Source organism: Mesoplodon bidens, assembly GCF_964165515.1.
Source record: "Mesoplodon bidens genome assembly, chromosome: 10".
In the NCBI taxonomy this organism is placed as follows: domain Eukaryota; kingdom Metazoa; phylum Chordata; class Mammalia; order Artiodactyla; family Ziphiidae; genus Mesoplodon; species Mesoplodon bidens.
The window spans coordinates 33,983,044-34,002,621 of NC_138172.1; the positions used below are offsets into that span (position 1 = coordinate 33,983,044).

At 48.5% G+C, this 19,578-nt stretch overlaps 1 protein-coding gene across 4 annotated transcripts in view; it reads left to right on the forward strand.

The window, feature by feature from the left end:
- Positions 1-18,337, forward strand: part of WNT5A (Wnt family member 5A) — a 32,461-nt gene extending 14,124 nt beyond the window's left edge. For all 4 annotated transcript variants that reach the window (XM_081245574.1, XM_081245575.1, XM_081245577.1 and 1 more), the window contains 3 exons: positions 408-658; positions 5,052-5,344; positions 13,487-18,337. In XM_081245574.1, the coding sequence (XP_081101700.1) occupies positions 408-658; positions 5,052-5,344; positions 13,487-13,945 (1,003 nt within the window). In that variant the 3' untranslated portion in view covers positions 13,946-18,337. The remainder of the gene's footprint in view (positions 1-407; positions 659-5,051; positions 5,345-13,486) is intronic.
- Positions 18,338-19,578: the final 1,241 nt, after the last annotated feature.

Genomic DNA, 19,578 nt, shown 5'->3' on the forward strand with positions numbered 1-19,578 from the left:
ATACCTTTTTCAAGGCAGATCAGTCCAGTTTGTGGGGGCAAAGTGAGTCATTTTCTTTAATGTCAGAGGCCCGTACCCCAGGCTGCCATTTCCCCCTTCTCTGGTGTGGATTTCAGAATTTTGTGAAATTCTGGTTCAGGTATATGGCAGCGAGGGGCAAGGAAGGGAGTGAAAACTCTAACAGAGGAGCCAGATGGCGGGATGGGGACTACACAATACCTCTGTTTTCTGAGTGGAGTTTAAACAGAGGAGTTTTATGAAGCCCTTCTCATACTTTGTCATGAGGACAAGCAGGAGAGAAAAAGCATCTGTGTGCTTAAAACTATGTATTGCTGACATGTTTTCAGGGGGCCCACCTTGAGAGTTCACGTAAATCTTGAATGCACATCTCCCCCCCCCTTTTTTAGGTCGCTAGGTATGAATAACCCTGTTCAGATGTCAGAAGTATATATCATAGGAGCACAGCCTCTGTGCAGCCAACTGGCAGGACTTTCTCAAGGACAGAAGAAACTGTGCCACTTGTATCAGGACCACATGCAGTACATCGGAGAGGGCGCGAAGACAGGCATCAAAGAATGCCAGTATCAGTTCCGACACCGGAGGTGGAACTGCAGCACCGTGGATAACACCTCAGTCTTCGGCAGGGTCATGCAGATAGGTAGGAAACCATTTAATGTATTTTTAAATATACGGAAACTTTTCTCCTAGGAGAAGTCTTTAGTGTTACTTACAAGCTTGATATGGAGGGAATCTTCCAGCAGGGTGGTGGCTTGGGAATTTTGTCATTATGGCTGTGTGCATGCCTGTCCCCACATCTAATTATAAGTGTTGGACTTCTTGACCCAAATCAGGAGCTGGGGAGGGCATCAAAGACACCTTCATTTTTCTGAACACTTAATTTTTCTAAAAAGCATTTTGTTTAAAATAGTAGTAGCAGAACACTTATTTTGGGCTCTCAAAAGATGAGGAGGAAAGCCGAGTCATTTTTGTCCTTTTAAAGTGGCCCAAGCATCAAACTAAAAACTGTCATCTTTCAGAATGCTGGATGTGTTGGAAGTAAACAAGGTTTTAATTTTCCTAATATAGATATTTCCTAAGGCTATCAAGATATATATATATGTTAAAGGCTTTATTTTTAGTCCCAGAAAGAAGTTTAATCAGATGTGCTCCAATTTACATTTGTGATGTTGGCCATTGATACAAAGGCACGTGCTTCAGAGCTCAGCCTAGAAACTTTAAAAAGTTTTAACGTATGGCTCACGGTCCAGTTCTTTATTTTTAAATGTGTTGTTGAACTTGTTATTCCATTCAGGGAGGAGGTGGCATTAAAACTGGGCTAAAGGCAAAGAATTTGGCACATCAGTTTGCCTCTGGTTTGGTTGAATAGCATAGGCTACAGTCTGAGAGATGTGGTCCTGTCTGTGTTTTCTAGTGAATATTTTCGGTCTCTTTTTACTTTTATGCAAACAAGCCTGTATAATTAATATGACTGCAGTGACTCCTAAAATAAGAAGCAATTCATCAAAGCAATTAACTATTTATACTGACGGAAGATAAAAAGTTGGCTTAATGTCCGTCATGGACGGATAAAACGCTTTTTAAAAAACCCTGAAAAGTGCATTCATTGAGAACAAAAAAGAGTTGTCAGTGGATGTTTGAGCCAAGCGGCTTCATAAACTAAAATAATACAGGACTGGAAGCTGTTCCTCTAATTGAATGGGAAAATGGTCCGCAGCCTCAGCCTGCAGAGTTTCATAGGGCTTTGTCCTTCCTGTTAATGATTAAAATGTGCTAATGTATGTACTGGGATCTGAATCTAGGAGTTAAGCTTCAGGAACACAGGAGTTTTCCCCTGATGATGGGCTGCCTTATGTAGTTAACTGGCAGTGTAGTGAAGATTGAATTCTGCTGCATTTTGATATTGTGAGTGACCCAAAAACTTTTTTTTAGCTATATCAGAATGGTGACCTGTCAGCTTTCCCCTGTCACCTTTGCCTTATATGTTCCCCCTATCTGCCTTCCTCTCAAACTAAACTATGGGAGTGGCTTTTCACATGTATATGAGTTAGTGAAAATCAGACACCTCCGATGGCAACAAGGAAGGAACACAGCAGTTGGAACTGTTTTTCTGTGTAGTCACTGGAACACAGCTGTGATTTAAGATCCCCTTCCTACGTAGCCTGTTTTGGGCCAAAAGGTTCAGAATAAGCTCTCATTTGCTAAGTGGATTTGAGTTCTGCTGAAGATATTTATTTAAAATGTGGCCCAAGATTCAAAGAGCCTGCTTCCTCAGGGAACAAGCAGAACCCTTGGTACAAAGGCCTGTATTTAATTGTCCCCTGTAAGTAGACTCTCTGGTCCTCAGCTGTGTGGCACTGTCTAGGTTGATGTGAACTGGGCGGGAGTGGAATCTCGTGACGGCCTTAGAGGAAGGAGGGAGCCCTCCTAGATCCTATTATCAAGTCACGGAGGCCCTGGGAGGACCTCAGGTGTCCAAGGTCTCAGAGCAGAAAGCTGCTGCTGGGTGGCTTTCGGGTGAACACAGACAGAGCCTTTAAAAAAAAAAGAGAGAGATGGAGAGAAGAAAAATCAGAATAGATTTTTATGGAAGAGGAACATGGACCCCACGCCAATAGTGGAAAAGTTACTTAGCTTTCACTTTTCTATTTAAGGGTATGTTGGAAGAGAATGAGCTAAGGGAAAATTTAAAACACCTTTGATGCTAGGTGTGTGGGTGCCCCACTCCAGAGCACTTAGTACAGTAGCAGGGACATGGAGGCCAGTTCTTGTCCCTGAGAATCTGACCCTGTGATGGGGCCAGTGTCTGACTCAGGCTGCCACCCCCAACCCCTTACCTCCTTTCTCAAGGCCAGTCCAGGCGCTGTACACCATTGCCTCATGAAGGGCCCACTCTTCATTTTGGAAACTTTCTCATTTTTTCATCATGCTAGCCTTTCCTTCCAGCTTTTGTCTCTGTCTCGTCTTTGTTTCCATGCTGTGACAAGATGTATAAGAAAGGCGCCATTTTTAAGGAGGGTGAGAATAGGAGTAGATGTAGATTTCACAGGGAGGGAGCTGTAACTGGACCAGCAGTGTTCCATCCAGGATGACTGTATCCACAGGCTTTAGCCAAAGAGCACTCTTCAAGCCGACATTTCCCTGCAATGACCAGTTAGCTTAGCTTAGAGATTTCTACCAGGTTTGTATTCTGGGGCAAAAAAAGGATATGTTCAAGATAGACTTATGAAAATAGCAGCATTATTTTGTGTTTTATGTAAAAGCCCTTTTGTGCTCTCTATATACAGGAGAGTGGTTTATTTCCCTCTGTCTCCAGAGGATTGTTTCTCTTCCTCAGACTGCCTCTTTATTCTACAAGTCTCCCATCCAGGGACACAGCATTTTCTGTATTATCAGCGTTAATCCTCAAATCACTCCCTAGAATCTGTCTGCTCTCCTCATTTCTCTCCACTCCCTTGCTGTTCTCTGCCTTGCCAATTCAAGCTAGGTAGATGTAACACACACACACACACACCCCCACAGGAACTTTCTGGATCCTCCTGCCAACCACCCGTACAGTCCTCAAGTTATTCATTTTTTAAAATGTGGGAGGGAAGATCTGGTAAATCAGAACCATCACTATTCCTGGAAGGGAGAGCACAAATGGCTGAGGACTGAAGTGTGGAGCCGAAGTCCAAGAAAAGGGCAGCCTGTGGGATACTTGCATTGGCAGAGCCGTCCTCCTGCAGGATGGGCCTTCTGGTTGGGGCTCAGTCCTGTTGTCAGCTGTTCTTGTGCTGTCCCCCATTGTCCATCCCCCCCCCAAAAAAAAGATTGTTAGCAAGCTCTCTTAAGTATAGGAGCAACCGTTTCCGGTAAAGAGATTCCAGTTCCAGAAGGGACCTTTTTTTCCCCTAGGCATCTAGTTCAATACCCTTAATTTTATAGTTGAGGAAAATAAGGACCCCCTCATCTTGCCCCCCACTTCCACCCCCCCCCCACCCCAGGCCCAGCTTCAGCTGGCCAGGTGTTAACCCTTTCTCTCTCATAGGACAATACTTTAATTAAGTGACTTCTTGTTACATGTAGAAATGTCTCCACATACAAGTGGAGATGAAGGTAGTCTATGGTTACCTCTTTTTTGTCCTTACAAATAGGGCTCCTATAGAACCGTTTGACAGGGAGATACTCTACAAGTTTTAGGGAAGGAGAGAACTTTTTTCCTCTAGGCTTATATATTCTTTACAAGTTTGGGGAAGAAGAACCTTTTTATTTTAGTCCCTCCTTTTTGCTGTTATCCTAACACTTGGAGTCAGGGGCTGCTGGGGAGCTGCAGAAGTGACATTAAGGAACTGCGGACTGTTTTAAAAGTAGACACTCACCTACCTGAGTGAGAAGTATCAGCCCGCTCAGCTTGGGGTTTGAGAAGAGGCGAGTTTCATTTAAAACTCTCTAGGGACCAGTTTAGAAATGTCCTCTGGGAAAGTCGGGAGCCTTGTTCTGAGACAGGCTTGATGCTGCGGATGGAGGAGGGGGAAGCCAGGTTTCAACCGCCAAGGCCGCAGGGAGTGGGGAGGGGCTGCCGCAGGGGCTCTAAGCCTTGCAGCTCCCATGCTCCTGCCCTGTAGGTAACTCAGAATGAAAATAATACCAAACATTAAAATAAGTGTAAGGAAGTCTACCCCGATTCTGCATTTTCCCTCAGTGACTTCTTTCATGGGCATTTTGGAAAATAAGTTTGGAATATTTTCATAAAAAGGTGTAGAGAAAAATCAGTCCAGCACTGCTTAGAATCCTGCCTTGGGCTCTGAAGTGTCAGAGCAGAGGTACCAGGGATGCTACTCCTTTGTCATGTGTCGCTTCTACGTGTGTGTGGGGAATGTCTCCCGCCTTCCCCCTCCGGGTGGGCCGGGGGCTCAGGGCTTCCTCGTTCCCCAGCCAGGAGCGGGGGCTCGGCGGTGTGCCAGCCGGTCCCCCGCCACCAGCCCTCTGCGGCACTGCCCCGGCCGGGGCTGCGGAGCGGGGGGCGCCCACTCACCCGTCCTCGCCCGCAGGCAGCCGCGAGACGGCCTTCACGTACGCGGTGAGCGCCGCGGGGGTGGTCAACGCCATGAGCCGCGCCTGCCGCGAGGGCGAGCTGTCCACCTGTGGCTGCAGCCGCGCCGCGCGCCCCAAGGACCTGCCGCGGGACTGGCTGTGGGGCGGCTGCGGGGACAACATCGACTACGGCTACCGCTTCGCCAAGGAGTTCGTGGACGCGCGCGAGCGGGAGCGCATCCACGCCAAGGGCTCCTACGAGAGCGCACGCATCCTCATGAACCTGCACAACAACGAGGCCGGCCGCAGGGTGAGCATCCCCGCTGCCGCGTCCCTCCCGGGGGCGGGCGGTGCTGTGCTCCAGTCTCCGTCTCTCTCTCTGTCTCTGCGTCTGGGTCTCCCTCTCTTCCCGTCTCTGTCTCCGCCTCTCGTCCTAGCTTTGTCGGCCTCTCCCCGCCTCTCCCTGCTGCTCTCTTTCCACTCCCCGCCCACCCCCTCCCCAAGCAGCTACACACAGGCCTCCCTGGAGAGGGGTGGACACCCCAGAAAGGCCTCCTGGAGGGGAAGCATCCCGCCTTGGCCCCCTCCAGCAAGGTGCTCCTGACCTGGCCTGAGAAAGAGCTTTCTCTGCCTCTGTAATTAGTCCACAGTGCAGCTGGCCAGCCCGGCTCACACAAATGTCCCTGATGTTCGCTGCCCTTCGCCAGGAATCAAGTTTGTGGTTGGGCTTAAATGGAGGACAGGGGAGTTATTTATGGCAGTAGGTTCCCAGCTCAGAAGGCCCTCACCCGAGCTTCCAGGGATACTTACCTTCCCCTCTGCTTTCTTCGTGCCCCTCCTTGTGTCATGAGATAGCAGGCCTGATGGACTCAGGCTTTTACAGAAACACAAGTTCTACGAAAACGAGGAGCATTTTTTAGCAGACTGGAGTTTTATATACGTCTGACCTTCAGGCCCATCGACGTGCTCTGGAGAGGGGAGAGTCACTCAGAAGTGTGCAGAGAGATGCTCTGGAGAGGGGAGAGAGCCACTGAGTAGTGTGCAAAGATGTTCTCTGGAGAGGGGAGAGACCCACTCAGAGGTGTGCAGAGAGATGCTCTGGAGAGGCGAGAGGGCCACTCACAAGTCTGCAGAGAGATGCTCTGGAGAGGGAGACAGCCACTCAGAGGTGTGCAGAGAGATGCTCTGGAGAGTGGAGAGAGCCACTCCGAGGTGTGCAGAGAGATACTCCGGAGAGGTGAGACACCCAATCTGAGGTGTGCAGAGAAATGCTCTGGAGAGGGGAGAGAAAGACTCAGAAGTGTACAGAGAGATGCTCTGGAGAGGGGAGACAGCCACTCAGAAGTGTGCAGAGAGATGTTCTGGAGAGGGGAGATGGCCACTGAGTAGTGTGCAAAGACATGCTGTGGAGAGGGGACAGCCACTCTGAAGTGTGCAGAGAGATGCTCTGGAGAGGGGAGAGAGCCAGTGTGTAGTGTGCAAACACGTGCTCTGGAGAGGGGACAGCCACTCAAAAGTGTGCACAGAGATGCTCTGGAGAGGTGAGACACTCAATCAGAGGTGTGCAGAGAATTGCTCTGGAGAGGGGACCTCCACTAAGAAGTGTGCAGAGAGATGCTCTGGAGTGGTGAGAGGGCCACTGAGTAGTGTGCAAAGATGTGCTCTTGAGAGGGTACAGCCACACCGAGGTGTGCAGAGATACGCTCTGGACAGGGGAGATGGACACTCAGAAGTGTGCAGAGAGATGCTCTGGAGAGTGGAGAGAGCCACTCCAAGGTGTGCAGAGAGATACTCTGGAGCTGGGAGACAGCCACTAAGAAGTGTGCAGAGAGATGCTTTCGAGAGGGGAAACAGCCACTCAGAAGTGTGCAGAGATGCTCTGGAGGGGGGAGACAGCCACTGAGTAGAGGGGAGAGGGGAGATGACCACTGGAGATGGGGAGATGACCACTGAGTAGTGTGCAAAGACGTGCTGTGGAGAGGGAACAGCCACTCAAAGTGTGCACAGAGATGCTCTGGAGAGGTGAGACACCCAATCTGAGGTGTGCAGAGAAATGCTCTGGAGAGGGGAGGGAATGACTCAGAAGTGTGCAGAGAGAATCTCTGGAGAGGGGAGACAGCCACTCAGAAGTGTGCAGAGAGATGCTCTGGAGAGGGGAGATGGCCACTGAGTAGTGTGCAAAGACGTGCTCTTGAGAGGGTACAGCCACTCCGAGGTGTGCAGAGAGATGCTCTGGAGAGGGGAGAGAGACACTCAGAAGTGTGCAGAGAGATGCCCTGGAGAGGGGAGACAGCCACTCAGAGGTGTGCAGAGAGTTTCTCTGGAGAGGGGAGAGAGACACCCAGAGGTGTGCAGAGAGATGCTCCGGAGAGGGGAGAGGGCCACTGAGTAGTGTGCAAAGATGTGCTGTTGAGAGGGGACAGCCACTCCGAGGTGTGCAGAGATATGCTCTGGAGAGGGTAGACAGCCACTCAGAAGTGCGCACGGAGATGCTCTGGAGAAGAGGGAGTGCCACTAAGTGTGCAAAGACGTTCTCTGGAGAGGGGACAGCATCTCAAAAGTGTGCAGAGAGATGCTCTGGAGATGGGAGAGAGCCACTCAGATGTGTGCAGTGAGATGCTCTCGAGATGGGGGAGAGCCACTCAGATGTGTGCAGTGAGATGCTCTCGAGATGGGGGAGAGTCACTCCGAGGTGTGCAGAGATATTATCTGGAGATTGGAGACACCCACTCAGAGGTGTGCACAGAGATGCTCTGGGGAGGGGAGAGAGTCACTGAGTAGTGTGCAAAGACGTGCTCTGGAGAGGAGACCCCCACTCAGAAGTGTGCAGAGAGATGCTTTGGAGAGGGTAGACAGTCACTCAGAGGTGTGCAGAGAGATGCTCTGGAGAGGGGAGAGGGCCACTGAGTAGTGTGCAAAGACGTGCTGTGGAGAGGGGACAGCCACTCAAAGTGTGCACAGAGATGCTCTGGAGAGGGGAGACAGTGACTCAGAAGTGTGCACGGAGATGCTCTGGTGAAGAGAGAGTGCCACTAAGTGGGCAAAGACGTTCTCTGGAGAGGGGAGAGAGCCACTCAGAAGTGTGCAGAGATATTATCTGGAAATTGGAGACACCCACTCAGAGATGTGCACAGAGATGCTCTGGGGAGGGGAGACAGCCACTCAGAAGAGTGCAGCGAGATGCTCTGTGGAGCAGAGGGAGCCACTGAGTAGTGTGCAAAGACGTCCTCTGGAGAGAGGAAACCCACTCAGAAGTGTGCAGAGAGATGATCTGGAGAGGGGACAGCCACTCAGACGTGTGCAGAGACATGCTCGGGACAGGGGAGAGATCCACTCAGCAGCGTGCAGAGAGATACTCTGGAGCTGGGAGACAGCCACTCAGAAGTGTGCAGAGAGATGCTCTGGAGAGGGGAGAGAGCCAGTGTGTAGTGTGCAAACACGTGCTCTGGAGAGGGGACAGCCACTCAAAAGTGTGCATAGAGATGCTCTGAAGAGGTGAGACACTCAATCAGAGGTGTGCATAGAATTGCTCTGGAGAGGGGACATCCACTAAGAAGTGTGCAGAGAGATGCTCTGGAGTGGTGAGAGGGCCACTGAGTAGTGTGCAAAGACGTGCTCTTGAGGGTACAGCCACTCCGAGGTGTGCAGAGATATGCTCTGGAGACGGGAGACAGCCACACAGGTGTGCAGAGAGATGCTCTGGAGACGGGAGAGAGCCACTCAGAAGTGTGCAGAGAGATGCTCTGGAGAGGGGAGATGGCCACTGAGTAGTGTGCAAAGACGTGCTCTGGAGAGGGGAGAGAGACACCCAGAGGTGTGCAGAGAGATGTCCTGGAGAGGGTAGAGAGCCACTCAGAAGTGTGCAGAGAGATGCTCCGGAGAGGGGAGAGGGCCACTGAGTAGTGTGCAAAGATGTGCTGTTGAGAGGGGACAGCCACTCCGAGGTGTGCAGAGATATGCTCTGGAGAGGGTAGACAGCCACTCAGAAGTGCGCACGGAGATGCTCTGGAGAAGAGGGAGTGCCACTAAGTGTGCAAAGACGTTCTCTGGAGAGGGGACAGCATCTCAAAAGTGTGCAGCGAGATGCTCTGGAGACGGGAGAGAGCCACTCAGATGTGTGCAGTGAGATGCTCTCGAGATGGGGGAGAGTCACTCCGAGGTATGCAGAGATATTATCTGGAGATTGGAGACACCCACTCAGAGGTGTGCACAGAGATGCTCTGGGGAGGGGAGACAGCCACTCGGAAGCGTGCAGCGAGATGCTCTGTGGAGCAGAGAGAGCCACTGAGTAGTGTGCAAAGACGTCCTCTGGAGAGAGGAAACCCACTCAGAAGTGTGCAGAGAGATGATCTGGAGAGGGGACATCCACTCAGAAGTGTGCAGAGACATGCTCTGGACAGGGGAGAGATCCACTCAGAAGTGTGCAGAGAGATGCTCTGGAGAGGGGAGAGCGACGCTGAGTAGTGTGCAAAGACGTGCTCTGGAGAGGGAACAGCCACTCAAAAGTGTGCACAGAGATACTCTGGAGAGGTGAGACACCCAATCAGAGGTGTGCAGAGAAATGCTCTGGAGAGGGCAGAGAATGACTCACAAGTATGCACATGGATGCTCTGGAGAGGGGAGACAGCCATACAGAAATGTGCAGAGAGATGCTCTGGAGAAGAGAGCGAGCCACTCAGAAGTTTGCCTGGAGATGCTCTGGAGAGGGGAGACAGCCACTCAGAAGTATGCAGAGAGATGCTGTGGAGAGGGGAGAGAGCCACTCAGAGGTGTGCAGAGATATGCTCTGGAGAGGGAAGAGACCCACTGAGATGTGTGCAGAGAGATACTCTGGAGAGGGGAGACAGCTACTCAGAAGTGTGTGGAGAGAAGCTCTGGAGAGGGGAGAAAGCCACTCAGAGGTGTGCAGAGATATGCTCTGGAGAGGGAAGAGACCCACTGAGATGTGTGCAGAGAGATGCTCTGGAGCAGGGAGACAGCCACTCAGAAGTGTGCAGAGAGATGCTCTGGAGCAGGGAGACAGCCACTCAGAAGTGTGCAGAGAGATGCTTTGGAGAGTGGAGAGAGCCACTCAGAGGTGTGCAGAGAGATGCTCTGGAGCGGGGAGACAGCCACTCAGAAGTGTGCAGAGAGATGCTTTGGAGAGGGGAGAGAGCCTCTCAGAAGTGTGCAGAGAGATGCTCTGTAGAGTGGGGAGAGCCACTCCGAGGTGTGCAGATAGATTCTCTGGAGAGGGGGGAGAATGACTCAGAAGTGTGCAGAGATATTCTCTGGAGAGGGGACAGCCACTCAGAAGTGTGCAGAGAGATGCTTTGGAGAGGGGAGATGGCCACTCCGAGTTGTGCAGAGAGATGCTCTGGAGAGGGGAGACAGTCACTCAGAAGTGTGCAGAGAGATGCTCTGGACAGGAGAGAGCCACTGAGTAGTGTGCAAAGATATTCTCTGGAGAGGGGGACTGGGACCTAGAAGTGTGCAGAGAGATGCTCTGGAGAGGGGTGAGAGTCACTCAGAAGTGTGCAGAGAGGAAATCCTCGCCAGGTAGCCCCAGCCTCCCCCTTTCATTCTTTCCTTCCCCTTTTGCGGATGTGAAAGGCTCGCCCACAATAGTTAAAAAAGACCCTTTTTTCCTGTGGTTAAACACATGGCACTTTATGGCTGCTTTATAATGAAGGGGTGAAAACTTTTCCTAACTTTGGCAGCATTGAAAACCAGAGCCATTATTTTTTCACAGAACCCAAGGTATGTGCCAGGAACTTTCTGGTCAGAGATTTCACTCTTCTGTATTTTGGGGTGAGGAAAAGGGACGATAATCACAGAGTGGAAGCTACAGGCCTGGAATGAGCCTTTGGGCCCCTCATCCACACCCCCTCATTTTAGAGACTGGGAAACTGAGGCTGGAGAACCACTTCAAGCCCGTGGGGGGAATTAGTGGATTGACCTGTAAGCCCAGTCGCTTTTTTTTTATTTTTATGAAACTAATGCATCACAGCTCGAGGGTAAAGGCCCATAGTTTTTGGGATTAAAGAAATCTAGGTTAAAATCCCGTTCTGTCTGTTCATTTCTGAGCCTCCGTTTCCCCATTTGCACATCTGTTAAATGGGCGTTAGCCATCACGTGGGGTCGCTGTAGGCCTCACTGGGATCATACTTGACCATTTCTGACATCCATTTTCATAAGGTTCAATTGAAGGGCTGAGGTAAGTGCTTGATAAATGATAACTTAGTTACTAGAAGCAAAGGACTTAGGGAAGTCAAAGATTATCTAGATCATTCCAGCTAACCTATTTCTTCTCAAATTTGATCTTAACTATTTGGGTGGGGGGCGGTTTTCAGGGAAAGACTAAACTCTGGAGAATTTCACCTGTGGTGCCTTGAGGGGTCAGGTAAATTGCTCCAGGGGAGTGTGGCCTCTCCTTTCCGAGACCGCCCATTGCTGTGGTGCTGGCAGGGTGGGTGGACTCACTCCCCACTGCAGCCGACCCCCGCCATGGAGTGGGCATGCCAGTCCCGCCCTCTCTGGGGCCCTAGGACTTTGGTCTTGTCCTCATCAGGGACACATCACTTTACTCTGCATGCCGGGTGCCCAGCGTCTCAGACCAGAAATGCTTCCAGGACAGAGGTATGGCTGACCCTTCTGGGCCCCATTGTGCCCCTGTTTGGTGCTTTCATCCATCTTTGTGGATTTCTTTGACTTCTCTCATGGAGAGAAATCATTAGGGGCTCTGCAACCAAGAAGAGCAGGTCAAGGGATTTCCAAGTGGAGAGAGGGGATTTGGGAGAGTGGGAAAAGCTCCTTCAATATAATTTCATTTAACATTTGGATTTTTAAATGGGGGGAATGTTTTTGGAAATTTTATAATTGGAGCAATGAACTGTGCTTGGATTCTGGTGGATGAGATTACTGGGAAGACAGTTTTTCTGCAGGATAGTGGGGGTGGGAGGAGGAAAGTTAGACACTGTGCCAAGAAATCATATTAGAATCTCCTTGGGACATTAGCTTTTGATTTTCCTCAAAGGGGAGTGAAGGTTAAATAGAAGGGTTTGCAAAACCCTTCTCCAGACTAGCTGCGGGCCTGAACCACTTCATATCAAAGGAGTACACTTCAGCTCCCCTTGTAAGAAAGCCCCTACGCATCCCTGGAGGGAGAAGGGAGCTGTTCTGGGCAGAAGCAGCCTTCTAACTCACTCTGGCCCTCCAGGTTCCTGACAGGCCCTCTGCAGCGTGCCAGCAGCACACCGGCTCTGGAGGGTCACTGGCTCAGGAACTGTGGGCAGTCAGCACTATAACTAGGCAGCCGCCACCTCCCAGACTGCTGGGCACACAGCACCGTGAGGCCAGACCCATAGGTGCTGCTACTGCGAGGCCAGGGTGACTGGGCAAGGGCCCAGGACCAGCGTCCAGACTGTCACCCTGCAGACGAGGTTTACTGATTGCATCCTGCCTGCTAAGTACTTTCATGCGTCTCCTGATTTTATCCTTGCAACAGTGCTGTGAGGTGGCAGCCATCACAGTGCCCTTCGCAGATTGAAAACGGAGGCTCAGAATGGTGAGGCCTGTTGCCTAAATTCAGGGACAGAGTTAGGACAGAGCCCAGGTCCGCCTGGGTCCAAGATGGATGCTTTTCGCCTAGGCAGAGGCGGGTGGAGAGTAGGGACTGTGCGAGCAGCAGGAGTGAGGGTGCCTGAGATCCAGACCTGGTTCTCCCACATTCTAGCTGCGTGACCTGTGCGGGCCGTTTACCCTCTATCTGCATCACTGCCATCATCTAATCCAGGCCACATTACAACCTTGCTGGGGCCATTAAGTGAGATGAAGAGTGTAAGGGCTCTTATGATAGTGCCTGGCACACAGCAGTAGTGATAGTAAGAGTGAGTAAAGATTTGAACCCTGATCCTACCTGGGCTGGACACCTGCCCAGCCCTGCCACTTACCAGCCGGGTGCCCAGGGCCAAGGCATGAGCATGAGCTTGGAGCCCACCTGCCTGGGTTCAAGTCCTGCCGCCCCACCCGCCCCCCGCCCCTCCCCGGTGGTTGGGGCAGTAACTCACCTTGCTGGGTCTCGCTTCCCTTCTCTGTGAGATGCGGATGATAGAGCTCTTCCCTCGTGGGCTGGTGGTGAGGATGAAGCCAGGTGACGCCGGGGAGGAGCTGACAGCCGTCTCTGGGCCGAGTGTTCAGGATGTATGAGTTGCTGCTAATGTTCTTCCCTGCAGAAAAAAATGATGATGATGATGTGTAATCATGAGGGGCTAAGAACCTATTTATTTGGTAGACTTTTTAAAGAAGGCAACACAAGGCTTCTGGTCGTGGAGGAGGAGGGGGAAGTAGCCCAGGCCCAGGTTTAGCTGGTGACCAGGGCTCCACCCAGCCCGGGAGCTCGGTCACCCGAGCCCCCGCCCGAGTCTGGGCTCCCGGGTCAGTTGGCCCGCTGACTGTCCCCTTCTCCCCGCAGACGGTGTACAACCTGGCGGACGTGGCCTGCAAGTGCCACGGGGTGTCAGGCTCGTGCAGCCTCAAGACGTGCTGGCTGCAGTTGGCTGACTTCCGCAAGGTGGGCGACGCCCTGAAGGAGAAGTATGACAGTGCAGCGGCCATGCGCCTCAACAGCCGGGGCAAGCTGGTGCAGGTCAACAGCCGCTTCAACTCGCCCACCACGCAGGACCTGGTCTACATCGACCCCAGCCCCGACTACTGCGTGCGCAACGAGAGCACCGGCTCGCTGGGCACACAGGGCCGCCTGTGCAACAAGACGTCCGAGGGCATGGACGGCTGCGAGCTCATGTGCTGCGGCCGCGGCTACGACCAGTTTAAGACGGTGCAGACCGAGCGCTGCCACTGCAAGTTCCACTGGTGCTGCTACGTCAAGTGCAAGAAGTGCACGGAGATCGTGGACCAGTTCGTGTGCAAGTAGTGGGCACCCCGCCGCCCGCCTGTCACCCAGCCCCACTCCCAGGACCCACTTATTTATAGAAAGTACCGTGATCCTGTTGTTGTTGTTGTCTTTAATACTGTTTATTTTTTGTCCCCAAGAATTGCAACCGGAACCATTTTTTTTTTCTGTTCCCATCTGAGAACTCTGTGGTTTATTATTAATATTATAATTATTATTTGGCAAAAAGGGGGGGGTGGGAACCAAGAAAATATTTATTTTGTGGACCATTGAAAAGGTAAGACAAGACTTCTTTTGCTGGTATATAGGATGAGGGGGGAATAACGCACACCTTAAGTTAGATGTGTGCACATCTGGAAGGTCAAGGAAACACTGTTTTCTTTGTCTCAGCTATGGGGTCATATGGGACAGGTAGCATCCAGCTGCAAGAGGGTAGTACAGATCTATGCATGATTTAGCTCCTGTGACTAAAAGGAATTCGGTGCTCTGGTGAAAGTTGAAAGGTCTTGAGAAAAAAACAAAACAATGAGACACCCCCCCCCGCCCCTTTCCCAGGGGCCGCCAGCCTGAAACATTTCCAAAATGGTATTCAAAGTCTAAGAGCAAAAATCTCATATCCCTTAAAGAAAAAAGGTTTTTCACGTGTCGCACTGTTCTCAAGCATTCCATCTACAGATGGTCCATTCTGCTAGCTACTGAAACTTGGGGAGCAGGGAGGGAAGCCCCGGAAATTTTTAAAAAAGAGAAAACTTAAAAACTCCTTATATTAAGTCAGTGATTTGATGCTGTTGTGGGAATTAGGTTATCCACTTGGAAAAGGATCCCTGAGTGATTCTGGGTACTAGACTTTTTGTTTGGAGAAGGGCAAGGGAGGTTGGCTTCACTGTAAAGGAAAATATACTGTAATTTTCTTAGGGATACTTGGTTAATAAATGATAACAATGAAAATAATAAATGAATTCCATTCACAGATCCTCAGCCCGAGCTACAAGGTAATTGCGTGCAGTTCAGCACTGCACCAGAGCAGAAAACCTATTTGAGGGGGAAAAGTGACATCTGCCCTCCCTACTTGACCCCGCGCCCTGTCCGATTCCTCCACGCCTTGCTGCGCTGTGACGCCGGCCACGTTTCCAAACGGCAGCTCCACTGCGTCCCCTCTGATAGTAGGACAGGAAATGAAACATTAGGAGCTCCGCTTGGGAAACAGTTTGCTACTTAGGGATTCTGTTTTTCCCCTATAACTTTTATTTTGAGGAGCAGTAGTTTTCTATGTTTTAATGACATTACTTGGCGAATGGACTTCACAGAGGTGTGGCAGCGTTTCCCTGTTATGATCCTGTGTTTAGACACTCCACTCACGCTTTCCTATTACCCCGCAGGTGTGCCCCAGAACTGTTCCTAGAGGACTTGAACAGTTGCATTTATAAGGGGGGAAATGTGGTTTAATGGTGCCTGAAATCTCAGTCTCTTGTACATAACATACATATATATATATATACATATATATATATATAAATATAAATATAATTATATCTCAGTGCAGCCAGTGATTTAGATTTACAGTTTACTCGGGTTATTTTTCGGTCTAGAGCCTTGTTGTCCTCCATTGCAATCCACTTGGGATTTTTCCAGACGGTTTCTGAGTTGAGCTGGGGCTGTGGCCTTGATGCCGTCACACCCTGAGCATCACGGAGCAGCAGCCTTGTTTCTGAGGAATCCGGAAGGTCTTACCCATGTGCATTGTTGGTTTGAAGATTTCTGTTATCTTCCCTGCCCCATCCTCCTTTTCTGTACCCTTTCCGGAGAGGGCATTACTTATTCATCACAGACGTGGGAATGAAGAGATATTCAACACTCGGAAGCACTGTCAGCATTTCTCTTTCCTTCCTGCGTTTTGCAGAGTGGAAACTGGTGCCCATTAGACCTGATCGTACCTATTTGAGTCCCTAAGGAAAATCCAGCTCACAACGCATATAGCTAGTTAAAAAAATTTTTTAAACCAGGACACCCCTTTCCAAAGAGTGCCATCAGATGTGTTCTTATCTCAGACTTCTGTTGTTTTAAAAGTTTGGAAAGATACACATCTCCTGCAGCCCTCGTGGGGATGGGTGGCCCTCAGATCACCTCAGCCACCTGTGGCTGTTATTGCACAAGGATATTCACTCCCCTGCAGTTGCAGTGAATTGCAAGCAAAAGATCTTGAAAGTGAGAAGCACTAATTAGTTTAAGATGTCACTTTTTTGGTTTTTATTATACAAAAACCATGAAGTAATTTCTTTTTATTTGCTAAACCAGATTTTGTTCCTTTTTAGTGATTCATGTTTATGAAGAGAGTTGAGTTTAACAATCCTAGTTTTTAAAGGAAACTATTTAATGTAAAATATTCTACTTGTCATTCAGATATTATGTATATCTTCTATGGCCTTTATTCTATACTTTTAATGTACATATTTCTGTCTCGTGTGATTTGTATATTTCACTGGTTCAAAAAACAAACAAACATCGAAAGGCTTATGCCAAATGGAAGATAGAATATAAAATAAAACGTTACTTGGATATTGGTAAGTGGTTTCAATTGTCCTTCAGATACTTCATGTGGAGAGTTTTTGAGAAAACATGAGGGATAGTTTAGGGGTGACTACATGTCAGAATAATAGAAGAGTGGAGAATTTTACCAAAACCAAACTATTTGGGAACTTCAAAAGATTTCTATATGTAACGGAACAAAAGGGGAATTCACTTTTCCTATATATGTTCCTCAAAAAAAGAAATCAAGCAGATGGCTTAAAGCTGGTTACAGGATTGCTCACATTCTTCGAGCATTATGCATGTAACTTAATTGTTTTAGAGCTTGTTGGTGTTGTAACATCTCAGAGCTAAGAACTGAAAAGGCACATGCTTTTTTATCCATGACCAGAATTTTAGTCCAAAACAAAAGTGTATTTGTGTTCACCACTGCAGCTAGCGTGCTGCTCTGTTTGAAGTTACTGTGTGGATGGAGTGTCTCTTTGCCCCTTGGAAAGCAGATTTATGAAAAGCAAGCCTCAATCTGCAGAGAATGAAGGAAACTGAAGGTTCGTTGTGTTAAGTGCAATTAATACAAGCCCTGTGCTTCTTGAAAACGCCAGCGAAGCCTGGCCCGCAACGCACAGATTGATACGTTAGCCCTTTGCTTTTTTTCTTTCCGGATAACCTTGTAACATATTGAAACCTTTTAAGGATGCCAAGAATGCATTATTCCACAGAAAAACAGTAGACCAACATATAGAGTGTTTAAAATAGCATTTCTGGGCAAATTCAAACGCTTGTGGTTCTAGGACTCACATCTGTTTCAGTTTTTCCTCAGTTGTATATTGACCAGTGTTCTTTATTGCAAAAACATATACTCAGTTTAGGAGCGTCAGCATATTTTTTTTTCTTCTCATCCTGGAGTGCATTCAAGATCTTCCCAATACAGGAAAATTAACAAAAAATTTATATATAAGCAGCGACAAACAGAGCTATGTTCAAAATAGTAATTATGGGCTTAAGTAAAAGGAAGACTGTTTTAAGCTTTAGTCCAGTGTATCTGTTCAGTTTTTCAAGCTGCTGACCTCCCGAGACCGGCGCTGTGTTTCAGTAGCCCTTGCAAACCCTTTGCTTGTACGATTTTGCCAATACAATTTTCAATTTGTTTTTGCAAGACATTGTTCAAGCCACCAGAAGTATCGAAGATGACACTGTAGCAGGATAAGTACTCCAAATAAGAGAGTCACTGGCTGACTCAGAGAGATCACTAGCAGAAACAGTCCCCAAAGACTGAGTGATCCATAATTTAAATAGAGACAGCTAGAAAAGGTACTAATAACTTGAAGGGTATATATGATGCAAATACGCACCAAGGCATAGGTCTAAGATACTGCATTATCACTGTAAAGTATACTTCTAAAATATTTATTTTTTTAAGAAAGTATTTGTTAGTCTCCCCTCTCTGTGGAATGGTGAAAGCCAGATGCCATACTTTGAAAGTAAGATGATGAAACGCATTCTTAACACAGGAAACATTCAGCAATGTAGGAATTAAAACTTAGTAAAGGAATCTTCTAATTTACCTATTCGCACAGACCTTACATTTAACTCTGATGACTAGATAATATTTTATGTTAGTAAAACATCATCTTGTTAGCCAACTTTAAAAAATGGATGTGGAATGATTAAAGGTTGGTACGATTTTTTTAAAAAACCAAAAATGTATCAATTTTAATCTAGAAGATTTAATTAACATTCTGTGTCAGCATTTCAAAAGCAAAAAAGGAATAAGGAAAATTGCATTTTAGACAAATTTTACAAGCAGTGTACCACTTGCTGGGCTAGAAATAGATAAAGATTATTTATTTTTGTTCATATCTTGTACTACTTTTCTATTAAAGTCATTTTATAAAATCAGTGCCGTCACGTGTATGTTTGGCAGAGATGGTGTCCATGGCAGTTGAAATATGATGTGGGCCTAGAGTGTGATTATGGCTTCGCGAATCCAGGAAAAAATGCATATTTCAGGCATGTAGATGATATTAGGGTCAAATCTCAAGGATCTATTGTGTATTTTTATGCTTATCTTTTTTTGCCTGTAGCTATTTTTTCCCCATTTCTTATTTGTTCTGTTGCTAATATATAAGAGAGTTGTACTGGGAGATTATTATTCAGTGCAGGCATTTAGCACAGCAACATGGGATTGTGAAGAAATATCAGGGCAAGAGAAGAAAGAATGATTGGAGGAGAGAAAAAAAAATGTCCTAGGTAAACAGACTGAGTCACCCGGAATATTCTCTGCTGGTTCCCTTTTGGAAATTGCCATGGTTGCCAGCCAGGTGTTTAGATCAGGTTTCTCCACCTCAGCACTTTTGGCAGCTGAGGCTGGATAAGTCTTTATTGTGGGGGGCTGTCCTGTGCAATGTTTAGCAGCATCACTAGCCTCTACCCACTAGATTCCAGTAGCTGCTCCCCCGTTTGTGACAAGCAAAAATGTCTCCAGACACTGCACAGTGTACCCCAGGGTGCAGAATCAACCCCAGGTGAGAAGCACAGCTTTAGATGGAGAAACTGAGGTTCTGAGCACTTAGGGAACGCAGGCTGACCGCAGTGGTGGACTGGTGCTTGCCTAGGGTGACTAATGAGCCTGAGAGGTCCCTTGCAAGCTTTCCCATGTAGAGTATGGAGCTGTAGCATCCTTCACAGGGCAGCCTGGCTCAGTGATTAAGAATATAGGCTCTGGAGCCAGACCGCCTCGGTTCCAATCCGGGTATTGCCATTAGCTCTGTCACCTTGGGAAAGTTGTATAACCTCTCAGCACCCAGTTAAAGGGGGAGAGAGCATTACACCGTAGGTTCTTGTAAACATGAGTTACCATGTTTGGACTGTTTAGCGCAGGTTCGAGTACATTAGGAAGAGCTCACTGTAGTTTAGCTAAGAAGGATAGAGTAAGTCTGAAGACTAAACCCAGGAAGGTGGGCCAGTGTTCTTTAAAATACGCCCCCAGCGGCTAGCTCAGTGCTAGGAAGGCCCCCTTAGTGTTTGGAGGAGGTTACAAACCGTGGCCCTCGGTGTATATCACATTTCCAGATGTGTTGTTTGGCAAGCATTAAAAAGATACTCAAATTAGTTGCCAGCACTTAAAA